Source organism: Puma concolor, chromosome D1 (genome assembly GCF_028749965.1).
Source record: "Puma concolor isolate L17-30 chromosome D1, mPumCon1.1.hap2, whole genome shotgun sequence".
In the NCBI taxonomy this organism is placed as follows: Eukaryota; Metazoa; Chordata; class Mammalia; order Carnivora; family Felidae; genus Puma; species Puma concolor.
The window spans coordinates 30,524,346-30,548,669 of record NC_141676.1 but is presented as its reverse complement, the minus strand read 5'-3'; the positions used below and the strand labels follow the sequence as shown (position 1 = coordinate 30,548,669).

Below are 24,324 nucleotides of genomic sequence, written 5' to 3'. Positions count from 1 at the left end.
TTTTTTTTTTTTTATTTTGTTAACATTTATTAATTTTTGAGAGACCAACAGAGACAGAGTGTGAGTGGGAGAGGGGCAGAGAGGGAGACACAGAATCCAAAGCAGGCTCCAGGCTCTGAGCTGTCAGCACAGAGCCCAATGTGGGGCTCAAACTCACAAACCAGGAGATCATGACCTGAGCTGAAGTCGGACGCTCAACCAACTGAGTCACCCAGGCACCCCTGGAAGACTGAATTTGTTAAAGATGAAATAAATTACACTTTCTTTGCACATCACTGTGTAGTGTGAATGAAAATATGCAATCCTGTTAAATACATACATTAGTTTAAAGAGCTAAACAGCAGGATATAGGGGTGAAATATGACCTATTTAAACAAGCACGGATTAAAAAAAGGCAGAATCAAGTATTTAATTTTGGCAATATATTTTATGGTAAATAATCCCAATGCTTACCCTCTATCTTATGTATGCTGCAGAAAGTTTGAATTTTAGAAATATCTGATGCTAAGTTCCTCAGGAAGATTTGCTTCTTTTGCTGAGCAACGGACACATCAGGACTGATCCAATGTTCTCCACATGAAACATATACCTAGCAAAGAAATGAGTCTCTAATCCCATGTACAACTCTTCACAGCAGGATTATTTGTAATCGCCCAAATCAGCCCAAAGTACAAACACAATGTCCTATAATCGGCAAATGGTTAAGCAAACTGTGACACCACTGACAAATACTCAGTGATAAAAAGGCAAAACTATTGATAAACCTAACAACTTTGAAAGATCTCAAGGGTTTTATACTAAGGAAAAAAAAAGTACTTCTCCATACTATCTTTGCAACTTCCTGTAACTCTGTAATTTTTCAAAATAAAGTTATATAAATAATTTGTTAAAGGAAGGAAGGAAAGAAGAAAGAAAGGAAAGGAGGGACACAGGGAGGGAGGGAGAGATCAGGGGTTTGTAAACTAGGGCTGAGGCCCAAATCTGGCCTGCTGTCTGTTTTTGTAAATAGAGTTTTATTAGAACACAGTTAGGCCCAGATAGGCCCATTCGTGTACATGCTGTGACTGCTTTTGTGCATACAGTGCAAGAGGTGATGTTTCGATAGAGACCATATGGTTTGTAAATATTTATAAACTAACCTTTTACAGAAAAACTTTGACAATGACTGACTGGTATGGATGAACCTGTCATATGTTAATGTGGTTATTTCTAGATGCTCAGATTACAGATCATACCTGTTCTTCATGTTGCTTCTATGTCTGTCCTAAATGAATTCATATTTCTTTGAAGTAAGAAAAAACAGGGTGATATATGCAGAACATTCAGTTAAGAAGAAAAATGACACTCAGTGCTGCCACTTCCATGGTCCCACACTGGTGATTATACACATTCTCTGCATGACGACCCAGGGACAACTTTCTCGAAGACTTCTTTTTGAACAACAGCCTTCCTTTTCTCCTCTGTACACACTTGATCATGTAACTGTTGACGTTTCCATCTCTATGTTGGCTGCTCAGTGACAGGTTTGTTTCTAGCAAATATACAGGATCTTATAACAGTCACTCCCAACTTCATCCTACCTCCCTTCACCTCAGGGCCTCAGAGACTTTTCCTTCCCTTCCCTTTACCTTTTTGTATCATGTGGTCTAATGCAATCCACCTAATTCTTTCTGCAATAACACAATGAATAAACACAGCAGCAAAGGAGAGGAAAACCAACAAACTAAAACCTTGGAAGTGAGAGAAGTGGAATTCAAAAGAGATCTATCTACCAGACTCCAAGGACACGGACTTTCCCCTCTGTCATGCTGCTTCTGATATTGGTCACTGGTACTTCAGTTTAAGACTCCCTCAAGGGGTGGCGGAGGGGGAGGGGGTGACACTTGGGTGGCTCAGTCGGTTAAGTGGCTCAAGTCATGAGCTCTAGTTTCATTTCGTGAGTTGGAGCCTGGCATTGGGCTTCCTGCTGTCAGTGCAGAGCCTGCTTTGGATCCTCTGTCCCCAACTCTCTCAGCCCCTCCCTTCCCCCCACTCTGTCTCTCTCAAAAATAAATAAACATAAAAAAAAAAAAAGATTCTCTCAAGAGGTCTTTGCATTCAGAGCCTGAGTTAACTTCTGATAATATGGTGTGAGCTTGGTTCTCTGCTCAAAGAATTTCAGGCATCAGTCAGGCAGGTTTTCTTTTCGAACTGATACCTCAACTCCCATCCCATAACAGTGGGCTGCTAAAGTCCTTCTTCTTAGCCTTCTCCAGCCATCCAAATAGGGCATGTGAAACACTAGATACAATTTTTTTCTGAAAAAGTGAAATTATCACTTAGTAAGAAATCACTAAACAACTACATTTGGAAGGCCTCAAAAAGAGGAGAGGATCTCCTTCAGAGTAGAAGACAGAAATTGCAAGTGGTTAATAATCTGGTCTTCTCCCCGCATCCACCTTCATTTATAAAATGGGTGGTGAGGGCATCCACCCCACAGGGCTGTGATGGGCATTAAATGAGCTCATTTTCAGAAAGCCCTGAGGATAATGCCTAATGGTAAGCTCTCAACAGCTAGTGATCAGTGTTACTTTGTGAGGGTTGCTGGGTGAGGACAATTCTGAGAGGAAAATAAGGGGGGAAGTGGTAAATGTCTGAAGTTTTACATTTTGAAACATTTGTCTTTTAGTTGTATGTGTAGAGTAACATTTCCAGTTTCACATTCATGTCCTTACCAATTCGTCCCTTCGGAGGTCTTTTAGGGCAAAGATTTCCTTTCCCTTTTCATTGAACAATCTCCGAGCTGCAGAGGGTAAATTTAAAATTTCGGTGCACCTGTAGTAAGAGACACAAAAATTCATCTTGTATACAGAAGGCTTCCGGCAAAGAAGAGAGAAAATGTGAGAAATCAAGTCTTTAACAACTACTCGTGCTGCAGACCTGTGAGACAGTCAAGAGGTAGGCGCTGCAGCCCATCAGGCTCTTGGAGTCTCATTCTCCTTATACAAGCTGGGGGACTCAGGCAAATTATTTAACCTCTCTAAGCCTACATTTCTTATCTTCCAGGGTTTTAGTGAAGATTAAGGGTTGATTTTGAGAAGTGCTTAGCACACTGCTGGGCACGATCAACAAATAAGCAGGCATATTATTCCTGATTCTCCATTCTTCAATATGCCCCTATACTTTCTATCTGTGTCTTTGTTTCTCTCATGCTCTTCCTTCTACCTAAAACACTTTCCTTGCTTTCTCTACTGAAGTTATATTCTTTCCCCAGAGTCATATCCATCACCAAGCAGTTCCTCATCTCCCTCCATTAGAAGTGATCTCTATAGCCCTTTAACGCCCTTTCAAATAGGGACTTTTAGCCTGCTTAAACATTAAAACAGTGATTTCCACCTCCTAGGCCCCAAACAAGCATTTGACCTGCCCTATGGCTGTCAAAATGAATGCATGTTTTCCCGTTTCCTGAGGAGCTCCCTATCTAGTCAGGGGAGAGACAGGTCAGCAACTGAAGTATAATACAAAGGGCTGGGTGCTGTCACAGGCACCTGGCCAGGGTGTTGTGAGAACCCAGGAAAAACAACACAATGAATTCCTCCAGGGAACCTGTATCTAAGGAAGTGACCTTTGGGTTGGTCTTTGACAGGTGAATAGGAGTTTGTCAAGAAGGGTTAGGACTTTGAGAAGTTTCGTATGGCTGGACTTGAGTGTATAGGGAGGAGCAGGAGCCAGATGAAGCTAGAAAAGAAGACAGGAACACACGGAAAGCACTTAAGATACCAGACTAATTAATTTGTACTCTATCCCACGAACAGCAGGAAGTCATTCAGATAAGAGAAAAGAAATGTGGTGTTATCAGATCTGCTTTTTAGAAAGTTAACTGTCAGAAAGGTGGAAGATGGACTGAAGGCACGAGAGGCTGGAAATTACCCAGCCAGTTCAGGATAGCTGCAAGGAGGCGGAATTGTGGGAAGAGGAGGGAGAGTTTAAGGAATATGATGCGGCTATTGAGAAAACTGTTGAGGTGATCCTGCCTTTGCGACAATTAAGTATAAAAGATTCTTGCTACATATATTTTATATTAGAATGCACTATCTATATTAAGTGAATTAGAAGTGACTTTGTGCTCATCAGGAAGGCTGAGCTGTATGAAGAATATTTCTCAATTTTATATCCTCAGATGGGATAAAGCAATTGAGCAGATAATTAGGCACTCCATTTCTCTGAGAGGTCTTGGAAGGAAATACACCTCGTGTCACAGCTCCGGAAGCTGATGGACCGGCTTGGCCACATTTCTCATCCACAGGAGTTGCTGGGGAGGGAGTGGGAGAGAACTGTAGGAAGATTGAGCCCCCAGCCACAAGATGTGTCTGATTCTTTCTTTGCTGCCCAAAGACTCGACCCGATTTCTTCTACTTTCCCTAAATGGATATCTTTGTGGGTCCAGGCAGTTATAGCATAACCTAAGAAGAGTTACCATTATCGTATCTGATCCCACTCACATTTTCCTGGAGAACATTTGGACTATGGTAATATCCTGTTTTAGGACAATGAGTGGGAGAATAGAAGGGATGGGTGGTTGGTAAATCTCCCTTCCTTTTTTGAAACCCTGGTTTTAATAGTGCTGAATTTAATTGGCCCATGTAGGTGGGTTAGAGAGGACTGGGATAAGCTGTTTCCTCTGTATTTAATTCCTCTAAGTCACATGCCAGCCTACATAAATGGAGAGGGAAGAAAAGAATTGGCTGTTAAGTGCCTAATAAGGAGTGTGGACTCTGGAGTCACATTGCCTGGGTTCAAATCCCAGCCCTCCTATAGTGGCTATGTTAACTTCAAAGAAGTCACTTAATTTCTCTGAGCCTCATTTGCCCCATCAGTAAAAGACAGATATGGCAGTACTCATCTCACAGTGATGTTTTACAGATTAAATGTGTGGATATCGGTAAAGCACCTGGCACATAAAATGTCAGCAACACATTATTCAAATGGATCAAGCACTGCAAGCATTTCATGTCTACTCTCACCTAATTCTTACACCATTTCTGAGAGGCCCATTTCACTGATGAGGAAACTGAGCCTGAAGGTGAACTGCCTTGCCCAAGGTTGCATAGCTAGCAAGGAGGAGAGCTGAAATTCTGACCTACATCTGAGTCGTTCACAACATTGTACGGCCTCCTGAGAGGCCATCATCATAGAATAATGACACACTAGATCTAAAGAATGGGGAGACTGAGGCTGGATGCTCGCAAGTGGCCCAGGGTTTCTCTGTCATGTGGAGGCAAAGGTCCTAGAACCAAGGTCCTCTGACTTACACACCAGGAGTTAGGACTGGCAACCACATGGCCTATTCAGATTTACAGGGAGTCCAGAAAAGCAGAGTCTTATCTCTGTGCTTTCTCAGGACTGAGTCGAGAGAGGAGCAGTAAGTGGAGCTGGCTCCATGAGGGCTGTATTTCACTACAACACAGGATGCCCTGGGAGAGGAGGGCAGGGGTGGGAGGGAGCAACTGTGTCTCCAGGGTCTGCAGATGGCTACAGATCTGCAATAGTGGAGACTTCCTCCAATAGCTCGCCTGGACGCCCATCCCAGGAGCCCCACCACACCCTTCCAGTTATTTCAAAACAGTAACAAAACCCACAGAAGCTATGGATACATGCTTTCTTCTTTTCTTTATCTTCTTGCTTCTTATCTCCATATTTTTGTATCTTTCTCTTTTTCTCTCCTCTCCATGTGGCCTTCCCGGAAGAGCTGCCCCTCCCAGGTTCTTTCCCCTTCCTGGTCATGTATAAAATGATCCCTTGATCATTTCCACTTCTGCACAATTAAATGCTGCCCCGTGTGGTTTTTTTGACTGTTTCACTAAGCAAACTGTCTTCCCAACAAGTTAGGAGTTTTCTGAGAGCAAGGAATTTCTTTCCCTTCCCTTTTTTTAATTTCCACCGGAATATCTAATGGCGGTTGATGTACATGACGTGAACATAACAGATACTGAAAAGAATCAAATTCTTTAATGCTTTCCTTTTAGCTCTTCAACCAATCCTGTCTAACAAGGAGGAAAATGGGACTCCGAGAAGGGGAGTGCTTTGCTGAAGTTTTCCAGTTAGTTACTGGCAAACCTGGGGTTAAAATCAATCCCCTTGACTCTCAACCCAGTAGTCTTTTCAGTACTCCATGTTACCTGCAACTTTAAGTATCAACAAAAACAATCTATGTTTAGTAGATTTAGTAGATTGTCATACTACCAGATCTGCCTTTGAGATGGAAGGACTTAGAGATGGAAGAACTACCACCAACAAGAAGCGATCATCAAAACTATCTGTAGTGAATTATTAAAGAAAAAAAAACAGCATAATCTTCCTTCCATTCTGTAAGACCTCCCCCTCATATTCAACAAGACATATTTTGGGGGCGCCTGGTTGGCTCAGTCAGTTAAGCGTCCAACTCTTGATTTTGGCTCAGGTTGTGATCTCACAGTTCGTGAGTTTAGCCCCACACTCGGCACTGTCAGTGAAGAACCTGCTTGGGATTCTCTCTCTCCCTCTCTCTCTGCCTATCCCCGGTGCACACATGTGCTCTCTCTCTCTCAAAATAAATAAATAAACTAAAAAAAAAGACATATTTTTAAAAATGTGTATACCTGGTGTTCTGCCTTTAAACAGTTATCGAATTCTATGGAGTAACTCTTGTTTTGGTAGGAAAGCATTCATCAAAAGAAAAGTTACAATGCATTTCACAAATATGATATGGATTGATGACAATTACAAACTGTTTTAAAGTAGATAACGACTAACCTCAATTCAAACAAATAGAAACCAAAGAAAAGTGCCGTACAATTGTGATTTTTTTTTTAAGTGGGACTAATTTATATTTACAGAATTGGTAGTTGAGAAGCTAGGGGAAGGAAATTGCCAGACCTTGAAATTTGGAGCAAAAATTTATTAACTAACACTAGTATCATAAACTCACATAGTTTATATATCTCACAGATTAAAGACTCCAGAATCATTATGTTAACAAGAGCTTTCTTATACAGATAACATATGTATTTTGTGTTATGTGTTCTACGTAACTATTTAGGCATTGGAATGGAAAATACGTTTGCATTTAGGATAGTAAGTATTTACCTCTCCAAAAGTTGGTGAAATTCAGTCTGGATTATTTCTGTTACAGGATATTTAGTATTGTAGTTTTTCTTTTTCCTTTCAGTGTCAACATTTCTGAAACAAATGATCCAAGATTTGACTGATATGTCAGTATACATTGTCAATTACATTTCATCTTTAAATATGTGAAAAGATCATTAGGTTTTAATTTATCATAATTTGTCCTAAAATCATATGCCTTCTTAAAAAATGGGATTTCAAAAACTATTGCAATTAAAGGGCCACCTGGGTGGCTGAGTCAGTAAGCATCCAACTTTTGATCTTGGCTCAGGTCATAATGTCACAGTTGGTGAGATTGAGCCCTGCATCAAGCTAGGCACTGTCAGTGAGGAGCTTGCTTGGGATTCTCTCTCTCCCTCTCTCTCTCTCTGTCCCTCCCCCACCTCACACTTGCTCTTTCTCTCTCTCAGAATTAATAAACTTAAAAAAATCTATTGCAATTAAGTATGAAGCTTCATAAAAATTTATACTATGAGCAATTTATGTAAGAAAATGAATTTTCAGTATTTTAATCCTCTTCTAATAATGCTGAACATTCTGAGATGTGAATTTATCAATTTTAAATAAAATGTACAGAGTATATTCATTTGACTATGATGTTTTATTTCTATATTGTTCATACTTATATATTTATTCATATGTTATTTATGTTATCAATCCAAACCTAAAAATTTTTAAACTGGAAAGCGAATAATAATGATCATAGAAAAAAAATGCTTAATTGTTAATATATAACTATTCAAATTTTTAAGTTAGAAAACTATCTGGTATAGTTTTAGAATCTCTATATAATATTAAATGAAAGAAATATGGTCAAATATGGTTATTCATTCATTCACAAAAAATGGTAATCAAATATAATTAATAATAAATAAAAAGATAGATGACTGAATGAATAAATGAATGAATTCAATAAGCACTAACTTAGGGCCTATTGTGGGCCTTGTATCATGTGGTGAATAAAATGGCTTAATATTTGATTGACAAGAACACACTGTCCCATGACCCGACCATAGCAGAAAGCACATATATGGATGAAGAACACATTGTCCCTGTTCTCTGTCTCATGGGTAGAAACATAAGCAGATAACCACAACACAGAGTGGTAGGAGCTATGTTGGGGAGAAGCCCACGGTGATCAAAGCAATGGAGAATGTAGAGAAACAAGCTACAACTAATTAAGGGGTGGGAAGGGAAGTGTCAAGTTAGGGTCAACATCTAGAAATGAAATCCAAACTCATTCCCAGAAGACCTTTATAATTTTAAAGCAGATGGAAGGTGTTAGGGAGTGGCAGGGATTTAAGAGTGGGAATTGGAGAGAGTGTCGATAACAGACAGAGCTAGAAAAATAATACACAGGAACAAATCATAAAGACCCTTAAACACTGTATGAAGGTGCTTGAATGAGTCCAGGGATCATAACTTACTAACAATGTACTCATTAAAATTATCTAAAAATATAAAGTTTATAGGGGTGCCTGGGTGGCTCAGTCGGTTGAGCGACTGACTTTGGCTCAGGTCACGATCTTGCAGTTTGTGAGTTCGAGCCCCGCGTCGGGCTCTGTGCTGACAGCTTGGAGCCTGGAGCCTGCTTCGGATTCTGTGTCTCCTTCTCTCTCTGCCCCTCCCCCACTTGTGCTCTGTCTACCAAAAATACATAAAATATAAAAAAAATTAAAAATATAAAGTTTGTTACATAGCTTCACATTGAGCCTTTCTTCTTACAATTCCTTAAAAAAACACTATAAAATTTTCCTTGTTTAACTTACTATTCTGAGAGATGAAATTCACCTTGAAATCATAATGGTTTTAATTTATATGAGTTTGACAGCCACTATTCAAGATGAATTGACAAGATCTTGTTACTCATCAAGAATAATGATGGACTCAGTAATAAACAAATGATATTTGACCTTCCTTTGGCTTTGTAAATGAAGGAACTAGCAACAACAAATTCCTCTCAAAACTGTCTAGAATGATTTATTAAGTAACTAAAGGACAGCACGCTACTAGGATAGGATTTGGTTAAAAGGAATCTGTATTCATCATGCTAGCTTGATTTTGTGTGTAGACACTAAACAGCCCAACTATCTTTCCTTTCAAGTGAATGCAAGTAATGAACCCCTATATGTCACTAGCATTTATTTCTTCTGAAAGAAAAAATATTTAGCTTGGATATATTAAAAGTAGCACAGCAGGACTTCTACTTTGCACAACTCTGGGTTGCCATTTATATAGAATACAATGTGAAAAGTGCCCTCTGGAGCTGGGCAATGCATCTGCCCCTTAAGGTTAGCCCAAACTATTTCCATTTGAACCTTTTGTTAACCAGTACTTACATACAGCTCTGAGGGCAAACAAGGCTATTGAGGATCCTGTAGAAAACTTTCTGAGTCGACCAAGAAAAATTAATGTGTGTTTAGCAGAGTGTTAGTGTCAAGTGTATGCCAGTGTATTTTAATTATTTGGGAATAATTAATTTATGCAGTGAACAGAGTGAATACTTGATTAATTAGGGCACGCTGTTCCATGAATATAACAGAGGGCTTCATATACTTTCACTGGAATAGTCCACATTAACAAATCTCTCAAATTATGTTTGGATTACCTGATTGAACTACGCATTTTAAAACATTAATGTGAAAAGATAAAATCTGTATATAGTTTTGAGCCACACTGAAGGATATAGTGTAGAAAGATAAATGCAGGAAGGGACAAAAATTATTTGTTAACTTTGGATGTTTAAAAAAAGTCATATACTACTTTAAGGGCATTACCCTCACATTTTACATCTAGCTGAATGAGCTAATTATGAAGTGTATGCGTCAAAGATTTCAATTTCAGGCTTGACTTTACTTTGAAGATTAATTTTTTACTTTATCATCTTTACAGGCAGTTCAGTGGACAGCCGAACTGAATGTTACTCATTGTTCAGCGGTGTATGAAGTATATTTAATCAATGTGAAGGAAGTAATATTAAATGATTATCAGCAGCCTCAAATATTCTAAACATCTCAAAAGAAAGGTCAAGAGGTAAAATCACTGCTAATAATATGAGAAACAATGTATTTAACTCATTCTTTACATAGCAGCTTTGCACTGGTCTGAGATTTCTTTTGTCATAAAACATAATGAAAATACAGCAGCTGATTTTTCTGCAATGTTGGAGAAATATTGGCTGTATGAGATTTTATTCCAATCTTTTAACGTAAGCTAAATCGCAGATCAATGTTTTTCTAGGATGATAAGCTTTTAAAATGGCATTCTAAGGCAGAGATATAAATTATATGAAGCTATATTTTGAGAACTATATTTGTATGTTAAATATGCCAGAAATCTTAATGTAAATAATAATGTACAATAATAATTTAAAAAGGAATTACACAATTCTGTTTAAGAAGCCATTTATGAACTCAGTTATTTTGAGATATATTAATAAAACAAAAGTGCTAATTCAAAATAGACATTGATTCTACAACTTTTTTTGATCAGAATTACTCATTTCTGATTCTTTTCTCCTGTGCTTAGCCTAAATCAGTAGGGTTAAATTCCCAACAAATTTTAACTAATTCTTAGTCTCTATTTTCATCTCCAAATATCAACATGAGAACCCTTTTTAAAAATAAACATGGGGCGCCTGTATGGCTCAGTTGGTTGAGCATCTGACTTCAGCTCAAGTCATGATCTCACAGTTCATGAGTTCAAGCCCCTCATGGGCTCTTTGTTGTCCAGCGCAGGGCCAGCCTCAGATCCTCTGTTCCCTTCTCTCTCTGCCCCTCCCCCACTCATTCTCTCTCTCTTTCTCTCTCTCTCACACACACAAATAAATATTTTTTAAAACTGCTTTAAAAATTAATGTCTGTAAAAGTTAAATCTTTATTTATAAATGTATACGAAATAATAAAAAGATACGACCCAGATTGCTTTTTATAAATAAACAAACAAGCAAACACAGAATTCTCCCAGAAAAGCATACACAATGAAGACAAAAATTTGTAGAAATTAGAAACAAGAAGTATGAATAAGTTGTTCTTACAGAATTTTCCGTCCAGGTGAGACATCTGGACTGATTAGAACAATGGCTCTGTTTTTATTCTTGTCTCCATTCCGCAAAACTCTCAGCCTCACAGGGACAGGTGGCCCTGGGGTCTTACAGATGGATTTCTTCATGGGAGGACTGTTTGGAATCAGCAATCCTTCTATTGGCCAATCAAACTCCTTCAGAAAAAAATGACAAAGAATGTGATAATAAGTAAGAAGAGTCATTTCTAGATATAAAAAAAATTTAGGGGCGCCTGGGTGGCGCAGTCGGTTAGGCGTCCGACTTCAGACAGGTCACGATCTCGTGGTCGGTGAGTTCGAGCCCCGCGTCGGGCTCTGGGCTGATGGCTCAGAGCCTGGAACCTGTTTCCGATTTTGTGTCTCCCTCTCTCTCTGCCCCTCCCCCGTTCATGCTCTGTCTCTCTCTGTTCCAAAAATAAATAAAAAACGTTGAAAAAAAATTAAAAAAAAAATTTAAACACACAACTTATACCTTTAATTTTTTTGTTCATTCATCAGAAAATGTATTGGCCACCTAAGATGTTTCAGACAATTCCAAGCGATGTTTTAATTAATTAAAGAGGAAACATTTTAAGATGAGCAGTTTAAAAATGTGCGTACAACCTGTGTTGTGTCACAGCATAGAGGACTTAGTTCTTCTCGGAGAAACATCATTCTAAAAAGATAAAACTGAATTAACTGGATGCTTTTTGCTTGTGTGTGAAGTATCTTTAATCGATGTGAAGAATGTGCGAAGAGTGGTTTTACAATAGTCTGAGATAGTATCCTCTTAAGCTAGATCTATTTGGCAAAAAGAACATATTTGAGGAGCTCTCCAAAAACCAGAATGAAAGCACAAAAGAACTTAGACAAATTTCAGATGTTTCAGTTGCCAAACTCACTTACGTTGTATCGTTCATTCATTTATTTATTTATTAATTCATGCATTTTCTAAATATTGATTGATGGTTTACTATATTCCATGCACAGTAGGAGGCACTGGAAATAAAACTGCACAAGACAGAATACTCTTCCTCAAGGAATTTCCAGCATGGCCTCAAAAACTTACCTAGAAATAAACTGGCAATTACAATAGTGTGTGTACAACCGCAACAGAGAACTGGGTGTGATGGGACCACACAGGAGGAGAACCTACCTTAAAAATGCAGTGTAGCAGATCTGAAGCTTCAGTTGGAGTTAGTGCAGTAAAGGATGGGTAAAAAGACAGGGCATAGTGTAGGTAAGAGACTTAAGGATTAACAGAACATGCTATTTGGGTGGTAAAAAGAGGCAAGGATTGCTCCCAGGTTTGTAGTTTGAGCAACTGGGTGGATGGTATGGCTAGTCACAAAAATAAACTTTTGTGGAAGAAGAGTAAATAAGGGGACAGATGATCAGAGATGATGTTGTTAGGCAAGGTCTAAATTCTTTCATTTTTTTCCCTATCTGCATAAATAATTGTCCTGGCAGCAATTAATCCCCCATTAATCTGCAATGACCATCCTGTAAAATACCTCAATTCCATTTAAGTGTGCATCTGTTTCTATGTGTTCTATTCTCTTCAATTGTTGATTTCCCTATCCTTATACAGGACTCTACTGCCTTGATTACAACAGCTTTATATTTGATAAGTTTTGATACTTGACAGGGCAACTACCCTCACCTTGTTATTATTCTTTGGAAATTGGCTTCTATTGGCCCTTTAATATTTCATATGTATTTATGAATCAGCTTGCTTAGTTTTCTAAAAGTCTGTGTGGGATATTAATGCTCTGCATAACTTCCTATCAATCCCATCTTGGTAAGATTTTTTTTGTGAATGTCCATTGAGTCATACAAAAATCTTTTTATCTGCATTTGTTGAGATGTGTTTGTATGATTATTTATCCTTTCATCGGCTCTGTGTTAATTACATTAATTAATTTAAAATTTTTTTCTTTAATATTTAATTTTTGAGAGAGAAAGAGAGCATGAGTGGGGGAAGGGAAGAGAGAGACACAGAGCAGGCCCCACGCTCACATGCTGTCAGCACAGAGCCTGACGCAGGGCTTGAACTCACAAACTGGGAGATCATGACCTGAACTGAAGTCAGAGGCTTAACTGACTGAGCCACCCAGCCATCCCTAATTTTTTTGAAATTTTAAACTAATATTGCATTCATGGATCAATCTAAATTGGTCACAGTGTCTTACCTTTTTTACAGATTGCTAAATTCAATTTGCTAGTATTTACGTTAGGATTTTTGCATGTATGTTCATAAATGAAATTAATGTGTAGTTTTCTTATACTAACTTTGTCGAGTTTTGGTATTAAGTTTATCCCAACCTCATGAAATGAGTTAGACAGTGTTGCTTCTTTTTTTTTTTTTTTAATTTTTTTTTTTCAACGTTTTATTTATTTTTGGGACAGAGAGAGACAGAGCATGAACGGGGGAGGGGCAGAGAGAGAGGGAGACACAGAATCGGAAACAGGCTCCAGGCTCTGAGCCATCAGCCCAGAGCCTGACGAGGGGCTCGAACTCACGGAGCGCGAGATCGTGACCTGGCTGAAGTCGGATGCTTAACCGACTGCGCCACCCAGGCGCCCCCAGTGTTGCTTCTTTTTTATCTGCCAATAAATCTATTTGGTATTGGTGTTCTCTTGGTGGGGAGATTTTAACTATTGATTCTATTTCTTCCACAATTATTGGATTATTCAGGCTTTTTGTTTCTTCTTGACTCCATTCTAAGTTACTTCTGTGCAGGACGTTGACCATTCTGTTTATCTAAGTTATAATATTTATTAGCATAAAGTTACTTATGCTATCCTCTTATTATCTCCTTAATCTCTCAGTATCTGTATTTACATCTTTCCTTTATTTCTAATATTATGTACCTTTACTATTTTTTCTTAATCAGTTTGGCCAGGGATATCAAAGCCACAAATTTTTGACTTTGTTGATTTGTTTTGTATGTATCGTATCAATTTCTGCTCTTATAACTTTCTATGTCTTTCCTTCTAATTCTTTGAGTTTGTTTTGCTATTATATTCCTGACTTTTCAAATTGGAAGCTTATCTCATTAATTTTTAGCCTCTCTTCTTTTTCAATTTAAGTATTTAAGGTTGTACATTTCCTTCAAGTACACTTCAGCTACATCTCACACATTTTGTTTTGGTTCTTAAATACAGTATTTCTTTTTTAATTTTTCATCATGATTTCTTCTTTATCCCATGAGTTAATTAAAATGTCTATCTAAATTTCCCAATATTGGGCCTTTTCTAATTATTTATTTATTTATTTTTAACTTAACCCATCAGCAAAACTTGCTTCTACTTTCTTTTTTTTTTTTTTTTTTTTTTTCAACGTTTATTTATTTTTGGGACAGAGAGAGACAGAGCATGAACGGGGGAGGGGCAGAGAGAGAGGGAGACACAGAATCGGAAACAGGCTCCAGGCTCTGAGCCATCAGCCCAGAGCCTGACGCGGGGCTCGAACTCCCGGACTGCGAGATCGTGACCTGGCTGAAGTCGGACGCTTAACCGACTGCGCCACCCAGGCGCCCCGTACTTTCAAAATATATCTAGGACTGTTCTACTCTTAAACACCTCCACTCCCACAGTGCTGGTCCACTAGTTTCTCTTATCTACAAATTGCAAAACTCTTCTGCTTATTCTTGCTTCCATCTTATCCCCCTTTTGTTCCATTATTATAATGATCCTGTTATACTTAAGTCAGAGCACATCACCCCTCTAACTCCTCTGTTCCACACCCTCCCATCTCAGTAAGAGTCAAAGATTTTCAAATGGCTTACGAGGCTCTGCATGATCTCTACCCCATCTGACCTTATCTCCCACTGCTCTCCCCCTCACAAATACTGCTGCCATATTTACCTCATTGTTCCTGAAAGACACCATTGCAGGCTCTTTGCATTTCTTGGCATGTTCTTGCCCTAGGGAGCTGTTTGTTCGTCAGGTCTTTACTCAAATATTACCTCAATAAAGGCTTCTCAAGGCAATCAGAAATTTCCAAACCCTGTCCTGCCTCACCTCCCCCCCCCCCCCACCAACATTCTCTATCCCCTATTCTTGCTTCTATTTTCTTCTTAGTTCTTATCACTAACATTCAGAAGAGCATCTCATGAAGTGGCTAAGAGCTTGGGCTCTGGAGTCAGACTTCCTGAATTTGAATTTTTGAGCCATCATTCTCGCTGTGTGAACTTGGGGCAAACCTTTGACCCAAATGAGATGGAAGTTAATGGATCAATTCTTTCCTTTTTCTCCTGCAGGAGAGACTCTCCTAAAATCACTGTTTAAATGGCTTATTGAAAGACAGCTTGAAAGCACATCACTTATTGGCTCTCCTTCCTTCCCTGCTTGTCCCTGGGATCGCACATCCTAACGAGATAGTAGCATATAAGCCATTTGCCTCAGATTCTGCTTTCTGAGGAACCCAAGCAATGAGACCATAATCCGCATGAACTATTAATGGAAGAAGTTTCCTAAAGGGGATATGGGTACCAATACCCAAAGGATGGAGAAGTCATGATAGGCAGGCAGAAAGCTCAAACAATCACTACAGATGTGGCCTTAGAATCCTAGCAGTGTCTAAGATCCAGGTGTGCTGGGGAGACATGCTGGCATGTGAGAATAATACAGACCAAAATGCATGGCCTTTAGTTTATGGAAAAGAGACCAGTTTTTAAAAGCTAGTATAATAAGGAAAATTTACTAATTTATATTCTCTTGAAAAATATTTAGAATCTTGCAAATATATTGAACAAACACATAGTTCAAAAATGTGCTTTAAATGTTATGAACAAAATCTGAAGGTTGTGAAAATTAAATATTCTGAAACAGTATCTTATTATAATGCTCTAATTTGCGAAATGAGTGAATAAATAAAATGAATTGCATTTAATTAGGATAAACACAGTGTAAATAAATGTTCAAAGTCTCATGAGTAGAGTGCTTTTCAGTTTAGTCTTTTTTCCATTATATTGTAATATAATATTTTGTTTAGTAAATATGTTTATAATGATGGCATACAATGAGGCTAACTCATCACCCCTCTAAACAAACAAACTTTGAATTAATAAAGTTTTTCTGTATTCCTGACCTTCATTGAGGGCATTTTATCTCCATGGAATTTAAAAGCAAAGGACAGACTATAAGGTGTATATAAAGATATGTATCTATCATCAATGGAGGAACATGGGGCTGTCCTCCCTTACTACAGTTACTGAAAAGAAATATGTTATGACAAACTCATTGTGTAGTTTCATTTGAGGCATTCGTATTATATAAACATTTCACTTAATGTGAGGGATGGTGAGAGTGAAGTTACATAATTTCTTTAAGAAGTAAATTCAGGACTGGGGCACCTGGTAGCTCAGATGGTTGAGTGTCCAACTCTTGATTTTGGCTCAGGTCATGATCTCAGGGCTGGTCATGAGATTGTGCCCCTCAATGGGCTCCCTTCTGGGTGTGGAGCCTGCTTAAAATTCTCTTTCTCCCTCCCTCTGCCCCTCCCTTGCTTGTGTGCACAGGTACACATGTGAGCACTCTCTCACTCTCTCTCTAAAAGTGAAAAAAAAAAAGAAGTTCAGAACTTACCTGTAATTATTTTACAACAAAGATCTTAGGCAATTCAGAGCAAATCAACATTTACACGAGTTTTAGACATAAATGATCATGAAATGGGAGAGATGAGGGAGAATAATCTTCTCATTTCTGTCACATTGACTGGAAGTCCTAGCCACAGCAATTAGACAACAAAAAGAAATAAAAGTCATCCAAATCAGTAAGGAAGAAGTAAATTTACAAGAAGTAAATTTACAAGAATACAAAAAAAAAAAACAAACAAACAAACAAAAAAAACCCCAACAGTTCCAAGGGATACATGCACCCTTATGTTTATAGCAGCATTATTTAAAATAGCCAAGATATGGAAGCAGGCCAAGTATCCATCGATTGATGAGTGGATAAAAAAGATGTTGGGAAGAAAAAGACGTGTGTGTGTGTGTGTGTGTGTGTGTGTGTGTGTGTGTGTGTGTATACATATATATACATATATGTGTATATGTGTGTACATATATGTATATACATATACATATGTATATATGTACACACACATATATGTGTGTATATACATATATGTATGCGTATATATGTGTGTATATATATATACATATATATGTATACATGTATATATACATATATGTAGATATACGTATACACACACACACACATATATATATAATGGAATATTATCCACCCATAAAAAATAATGAAATCTTGCCATGTGCAACCACATGGGTGGAGCTAGAGAGTATAATGCTAAGCTAAATAAGTCAGTCAGAGAAAGACAAATACCACATGATTTCATTCATATGTGGAATTTAAGAAACAAAACAAATGAGAGAGAGAGAGAAATCAAGAGACAGACTCTTAATGATAGAAAACAAACGGATGGTCAGCAGAGGGGTTGTGGGGGGGTGGTAATAGGTGATGGGGATTAAGGAGTGCACTTGTCATTATGCACACAGGGTGATATGTGAAATTGCTGAATCACTATGTTGTACACCTGACACTAATATTACACTGTATGTTAACTAACTGGAATTAAACTAAAAGTTTAAAAAAGTTCCTAAGCTCCTAAATTGCTACAGACAGCAACTGTAGCCCCACAGTACCAACCAATTGCTGACTTCAGACAGCTTCCTTTGCTTTCCAGTTAAATGAAGTAAGCCCAAGGGTCTTCTCTATAATATGAGACACCATGGAACACAACCCAAAGAAACATAATATTATCTCGAAGGACAACAAAACATGTATAATTAACTAATAAGCATGGAGAGCTATTTCCTCCCCAACATTTTCTCCATTGGAATTCTTATGTTCCCATTCATTTCTTTATTGGTCTTCTCTGTGTTCACAATATTCCATGCTGTTGCTGCATTGTCAGGAGATGGGTCTCGGTGCTCTCTTATGCTGATAATTCTGCTTTTTCTCTTTCACCTCTCTCTCATGACAAGAGAGAGGCTGTGCTTCTTTGGAAAGTCCAACTCTTAACTAGTTATCTAAATTTCTTAATCATACTGGTCCTCCTTCATCTATGTGTTATTAATAATAAACTAATGGATTCTTCAATTCCCTGGCTTGGGCCTTCTTACACTTCCCCTTTTTAATGTCTTAAAAAATTAATAAAATGTTTACTTTTCACTATTTTGTTTAAAATGGGCTCTCCTAATAGTTACATTTTAATTTAATAATTTGGGAATCTAAAAATCACTATCCAGTGGCCCATTCCAAAATCTTAAGTCTCTTTAATCTCACTTTTCCAGCAATTTCATCCTTGAATATGAAAATCCATTGCTCCTTACCTTTAAGTGTTTAAAAATACAACTTCTCAATTTACAACTTTTTTCCCAAGGGATAAGAAAATAGCTTGAGTTCCGATAAATTATTCCAGTGAATTTAGTCGCAGAATAAACAAAAAGAATTCATTAACTTTATAATTTTATAAGGTTTTAACATATCTTAAGAGTACTGATATCCTGAGGTGCATGGGTGGCTCAGTCGGTTAAGTGTCTGACTTCAGCTGAGGTCATGATCTCACAGTTCATGAGTTTGTGAGTACGAACTCCTCCATATAAAACAGATTATATTTAATTTGAGTAAGAACTTTTTAAGTTCCCTGCCTGGTAAGTGTTTTCTTCTCTTTCTCAAACATTGCAAGAACTAAGAGTACTCTTAGGCTGAGTCATTTTGAAATACACGGTCAATTTGTCTTATTTTAGCTAATTTAATGCCTTAGTCCTTTCCTTTTGGTTTATCAGTGAGGACCAGAGTTTTGTTGGGGTACAGTCTTATCTCTCCACCCAAATGCTATTATTCTATTTGAATGGCTAGAGAACTTTTCAGTAGTCCATTTTTATTCCTAAGACCATGTAGCTGTCAAATCTCAGACCATTCACAAAAATGCATTTTTTAATGGTAAATTTTAAAGGAACGGAGTTAACTTAGGTTTCCTAATATAATTACCATGCATCATTTAAATCAATTAATTAATTAACTGAGTTATTTTACTTATATACTGAAGTTAAAGATGTAGGCACAATAGCTGTGAAATTTGAAATTATTATAATTTTCTCTCTTTTCCTACAAAAGAACACTTCCTTGTGAGGCATCTCTGTTCACCTCCCACCCCACTGGGTGGTAGGAAGCTTGATATTCCAATTAGAGGTGTTCCAATTTCTGCCAGTTTAAAACAGCTTTTTTGGTTTTTGTTTTTAGCTGTGTCCTTTCTATACATATTCAACCAAACTGAAGTTTCAAATTTTTACCAGAACTGTTGTTTCCTTTCAGAGATATACCCTTCCCTTCCCCTTCCTCAGTGTGGTTTCAGGTAGATGAAAATTCTATAAACTGTATACCACTGGGATAGGGGTCCATGGTCTACAGATGAGTACGCAGCCTTGATCCTCAGAGGCCTCTGTGTATTAGCCTCTTGTGCTCTTTGGCCACTGGACAACCTGCTGGCATCTGAACACCATCAGTTGAGGGGTATGTTATCCTGTCTCCTCTCTGGGTTTTAGCCTCTGTTTTTCCTGAACCTCTGGAGAAAAATCTAGAATTGGTGAGTTGGTACAATTCGCAGTTTTTTTCCTTGGCTTATTCTGGGCCCATTGGTCTCTCTGTGCCACCTCTCTGCCCTTGGCTCCATGTTGGCTCTCACTAGTGCTGCAAACACGAGTCTTAGACACATAGTTTACCTAGTCACTGACTCAGGCTGCCCAACCCACAGCCTCTGGTATTTGGAAGAACTTCTTTCCCACTTAACAAAACTCATATCTAGACTGCTGCTTCACTACTAAATATAAGAGCGTCTAAATATAAGAATATCTTTGGGGCCTAAGTAAATGACTTCTTGGCTTCAGACTCCATCTGTCTTTTTCCTAAAGTGCTGAGACTCATTTAATCAGTGAGGAGGCATAGGAAAATGTGACTTAAGGGAAAGAGAAAACTTGATTGAAATCAGAAAGCATGACAAAACAACTAAAAAATTCAGGAGAAAATAGTTCTAAAAATCTTTAAAGTGTATCAATGACATGAGGATAAAGCAAAATATACTAGGGACTCAGAGAGGTAAACAAAATGCTGAAACTGGATTTTATTTTTAGGAAATTTGACATACCCCAATGAATTTGAGTTTCTCCTTCCATTGTCTTGCAGAGGAAGGACACAAGAGACAAATTTCAAGGCCTACCCAAAGTGGGAAGTCTAACAGAAAACTCTCTCCCCTCATAAAACAAGAGTCACAATAAGTTAAATATCATTGAAAAAGCAAACAAGAAATGATACCCTCCAGGTGGCTGCAAGTAAAATAGATTATTTCAAACATTTTCTCTGTGTAGAAGAGAAAAATAATCTTCACTGAGAATTCATAACACACAGGTTGACCCTCACTTGTAGTTTAAAATATATGAGATAAAGATGAAGAGAAAATTAATTATCTGAAAGAAAAATGCCTAAAAACACAATGCAAAAATGTACCATAAAGAGACAAAGACATGAGAAATACAAAAGAGAGATTAGGAGGCATGGAGGTCAAAATCAGAAGCTCTAGCTGACACCTAATCAGGGTTTTCTGTAAAGAATGGAATGAAGGGATATAGGACAGAGACTATTTGACAATGGGTGACAAATTTCCAGGAATGATGCACGGTACCAATCCACAGATTCAAGAACCCCAAGCAGGAAAAATAAAAAGCAATCCTCCCTTAGACATTTTGTGGTGAAGCTGAAAAATATCAAAGAAAAGGAAAGATACTACAAGTAGCCAGAGAAAAGATTACCTTCAAGGGATTAACATTTAGAAAGATAGATGGCTGCTCAATAACAACAATGGAAGGTAGAAGTCAGTGATGACATCTTCCATTCACTAAGTGAAAATACCTTATATAAAGGAGGGCAAAAGAAAGACATTTTCAGATAAGTAAAAACGAAAAGAGTTTGTTACCAATAACTTAAAGAAGGGTATGCTAGATAGAAGAAAAGTAATCACAGGTGGAAGGACTGAGATAGAAGAAGGAATTATAACAATAAAGAGGGGGAAGGAATGGGGCTAAATCTAAATAAATATTTGCTACATATAAGAATTTAAAATTTTGGGGAAATTTTTAAAAAGATAAATTTCAGGGAAGCTTGGGTGGCTCAGTCAGTTAAGCGTCCAACTTCAGCTCAGGCCATGATCTCAGGGCTCATGGGTTTGAGCCCTGCATCGGGCTCTGAACTGTCAGCACTCTGAGCTCTCAGAGCTGTGCTGACAGCTCAGAGCCTGGAGACTGCTTTGGATTCTGTGTCTCCCTCTCTCTCTGCCCCTCCCCTCATGCTCTGTCTCTCAAAAATGCATAAATGTTAGAAAAATTTAAAAAAAAATTAATGTTTGTTTATTTTTGACAGAGAGAGAGAGACAGAGCATGAGTAGGGGAAGGGAAGAGAGAGAAGGAGACACAGAATCCAAAGCAGGCTCCAGGCTCTGAGCTGTCAGCACAGAGCACAATGCGGGGCTCAAACTCAAAGACTGTGAGATCATGACCTGAGCCAAAGTCGGACGCTCAACCGACTGAGCCACCTAGGCTCCCCTAAAAAAATTTTTTAAAGATAAATTTCATGGCAATAATAGCATATGTTACAAATTGTGTGACTGAAGTTAAGGTATTCTAATGTTCTCAATTATTTGGGAGAAGAATAAATATATTTGTTTACTTTAGATTTTGATCACTTACATATGCAAGCTTAAACATTCAGAGTAATAACACAAAAGAATGGAAATGGAGTGTATAATTTCCAAACTCTACTAGGGGGAAATGTAATGAGAAAAAAAAGTCAATCTAAAAGAACATAAAAATGGAGAAAAAATGAAACATAAGAAAACCAGGACATATAGAAAGCAAATAATAATCCAAAAATATCTGTTGTGACAAAAAATAGAAAAGACCAAATCCTTTAGTTTAAAGATTGTCAGATAATTGTTTTCATATTAACTGTATACCAAGGAACTTCCTAAAACAGAATATACAAATATAGAAAGTAAAAGAAATGAAAGAAGATATATTAAGCAAGTAAAAATAAAAAAAAATAATAATTAGCTGGGAAATTTCTATTAATATTGCATAATTGAGATTTTTACTAGAGCTAGGGAGAATCTTTACTGAATGATAAAAGTTTCAATTCATGAGAGAGAAATAATATTTCCAAACGTGTGTTTCTAAGAGCCAAATTTCACAATACATAAAGAAAAACTTGACAGAGTACAAGATGAACTAAATTCATTTCAATAAAGAAAGACTCAGACACATTTTTCTAATGAATTGGTAGAACAACAGAATTAATTGATCTCTTGCACCTAACAAATGTAATTCAAGTTTCATGGAAATTTTCAGAAAAATTGACCACATGTTGGGACTAGAAGTAAATCTTAACAACCACGTCTTATACTAAATACAACCTTATTAAGTTGGCCACTGGGAAGAACTGGCCACATGTAGGTAAGCTTGTTCCAGAGAGGATTTTCAACTCTGGAATGTTTCCACTGGCCCGGTTTATTAGTCCCTTCATGTTTTATGGCCCACCTAAAACAAAATAAGAGACAAAAAGGAATTTAGTAAGATTAAATATGATTTTAAGATATTTATTGAGTACTTCTTACTATGTACTAGGCAAAGTTCAGTTTGAATTAACAACCCAAATCTGATCATTTGCTGTGTACAAGAGACATACAAAAAAGCCATTTTAAAATGAAAGAATAATTTTTGTTTAAATAAGGAAACATTGGCAGTGTTATAACTGACAGTGGAATTTGAAGAAAAGTCAAAGTAAATAACCATTTTATAATAGCAATGACATAAATAACAAAATAATACTGACCGAAAAAATCAAGCAAAGCTTTCTAGAGACATTCAAAGAGAAACTGACATAAACACAATTATTGTGAGAGACATCATTACAAGACCAACAGATTATAAACCACCAGGAAAGTTTTTCTAGAGTAACACATAAGGACATGAAATATCTGACTGATAAAACCAATAAATGTTAAGTATGACCATTTGTTTATATACATTGTAGCCTACCAACAGAAAATACCTCTTTCTCAACAATTCTTGGAACATTTGTAATATTTGCCATGTACTAACAATGTAAAAATTTTAGAGGCACCTAGATGGCTCAGTTGGTTAAGTGTCTGAGTCTTGATTTCCACTCAGGTCGTGATTTCATAGTGGGTCATGAGATCAAGGTTAACTTATGATGTTAGGTGCTTTTTTATTAAAAGCAAAATTGAGAAGAACTAATAAATATTCAAGTCAATTATTTTAATATATATATAAAATTTCCCCACGGAAAATACATGAAAGGAAATAATATTTAAATAGAAATAAATAAATTAAAAAACAGAACATCAGTAGAATGATTCAAAAAAAAGTTTTTGAAATAAAAGTAAAATAGCAAATCTCTTGCAAATAAAACTAGATTAATATAATACAATCCAAACAGGAAAACTGAGCTAAATATTTAGCATAGAAAGGGCTTAAAGAATATATTATGCATGTGTAGTTTAATAAACGCAAAAATTCTGATGAAATAAATAAAACTTAAAAAAAAAACTCATAGACTTGAAACAGAAAATACAGAGCATCCTCTTGCTTGCATAACTCCACAGGTCATGGAACAGATCATTTTCATGCTATATAAAATATTTTAAATCATAAAGATAGAGAAAACTAGTTCATTTATTCCACGAAGGAGAGATAAGCTTCATAATAAAGTCCACCACTGGTAATTAAGAAGTAATACAGCAATTTTACTTAAAGAGGTAAAATTTCTAAATCAATATTAGCCGATAAAATTTAACACTATGGCAAGAGAATAATCACTATAGCTAAGTCATACCGAGTCTAGAAATAAAATGATGGACATTGATTAAAATAACAAATCACTGATTAATGAATGAGAATACAAGAAGCAGCCCATCACCTACACTTTTTGAGCACATGTGATGGTCATCTGAGCTTAAAAGTTTTCTGAAATAGCCCGTCCCCATCAGAACCAACTGCAGTACTCAATCTTATGTTCAAGGGCCCAGATTTCCCATAAGAT

At 37.2% G+C, this 24,324-nt stretch overlaps 1 protein-coding gene across 1 annotated transcript in view; it reads right to left on the bottom strand.

The window, feature by feature from the left end:
• Positions 1-24,324, bottom strand: part of DCDC1 (doublecortin domain containing 1) — a 497,922-nt gene that overhangs the window by 69,050 nt on the left and 404,548 nt on the right. Inside the window, exons 21-25 of the mRNA XM_086677755.1 lie at positions 22,676-22,799; positions 11,180-11,361; positions 7,105-7,197; positions 2,715-2,814; positions 454-589 (exon numbers count right to left, since the gene is read on the bottom strand). Of these exons, the coding sequence (XP_086533881.1) occupies positions 454-589; positions 2,715-2,814; positions 7,105-7,197; positions 11,180-11,361; positions 22,676-22,799 (635 nt within the window). The remainder of the gene's footprint in view (positions 1-453; positions 590-2,714; positions 2,815-7,104; positions 7,198-11,179; positions 11,362-22,675; positions 22,800-24,324) is intronic.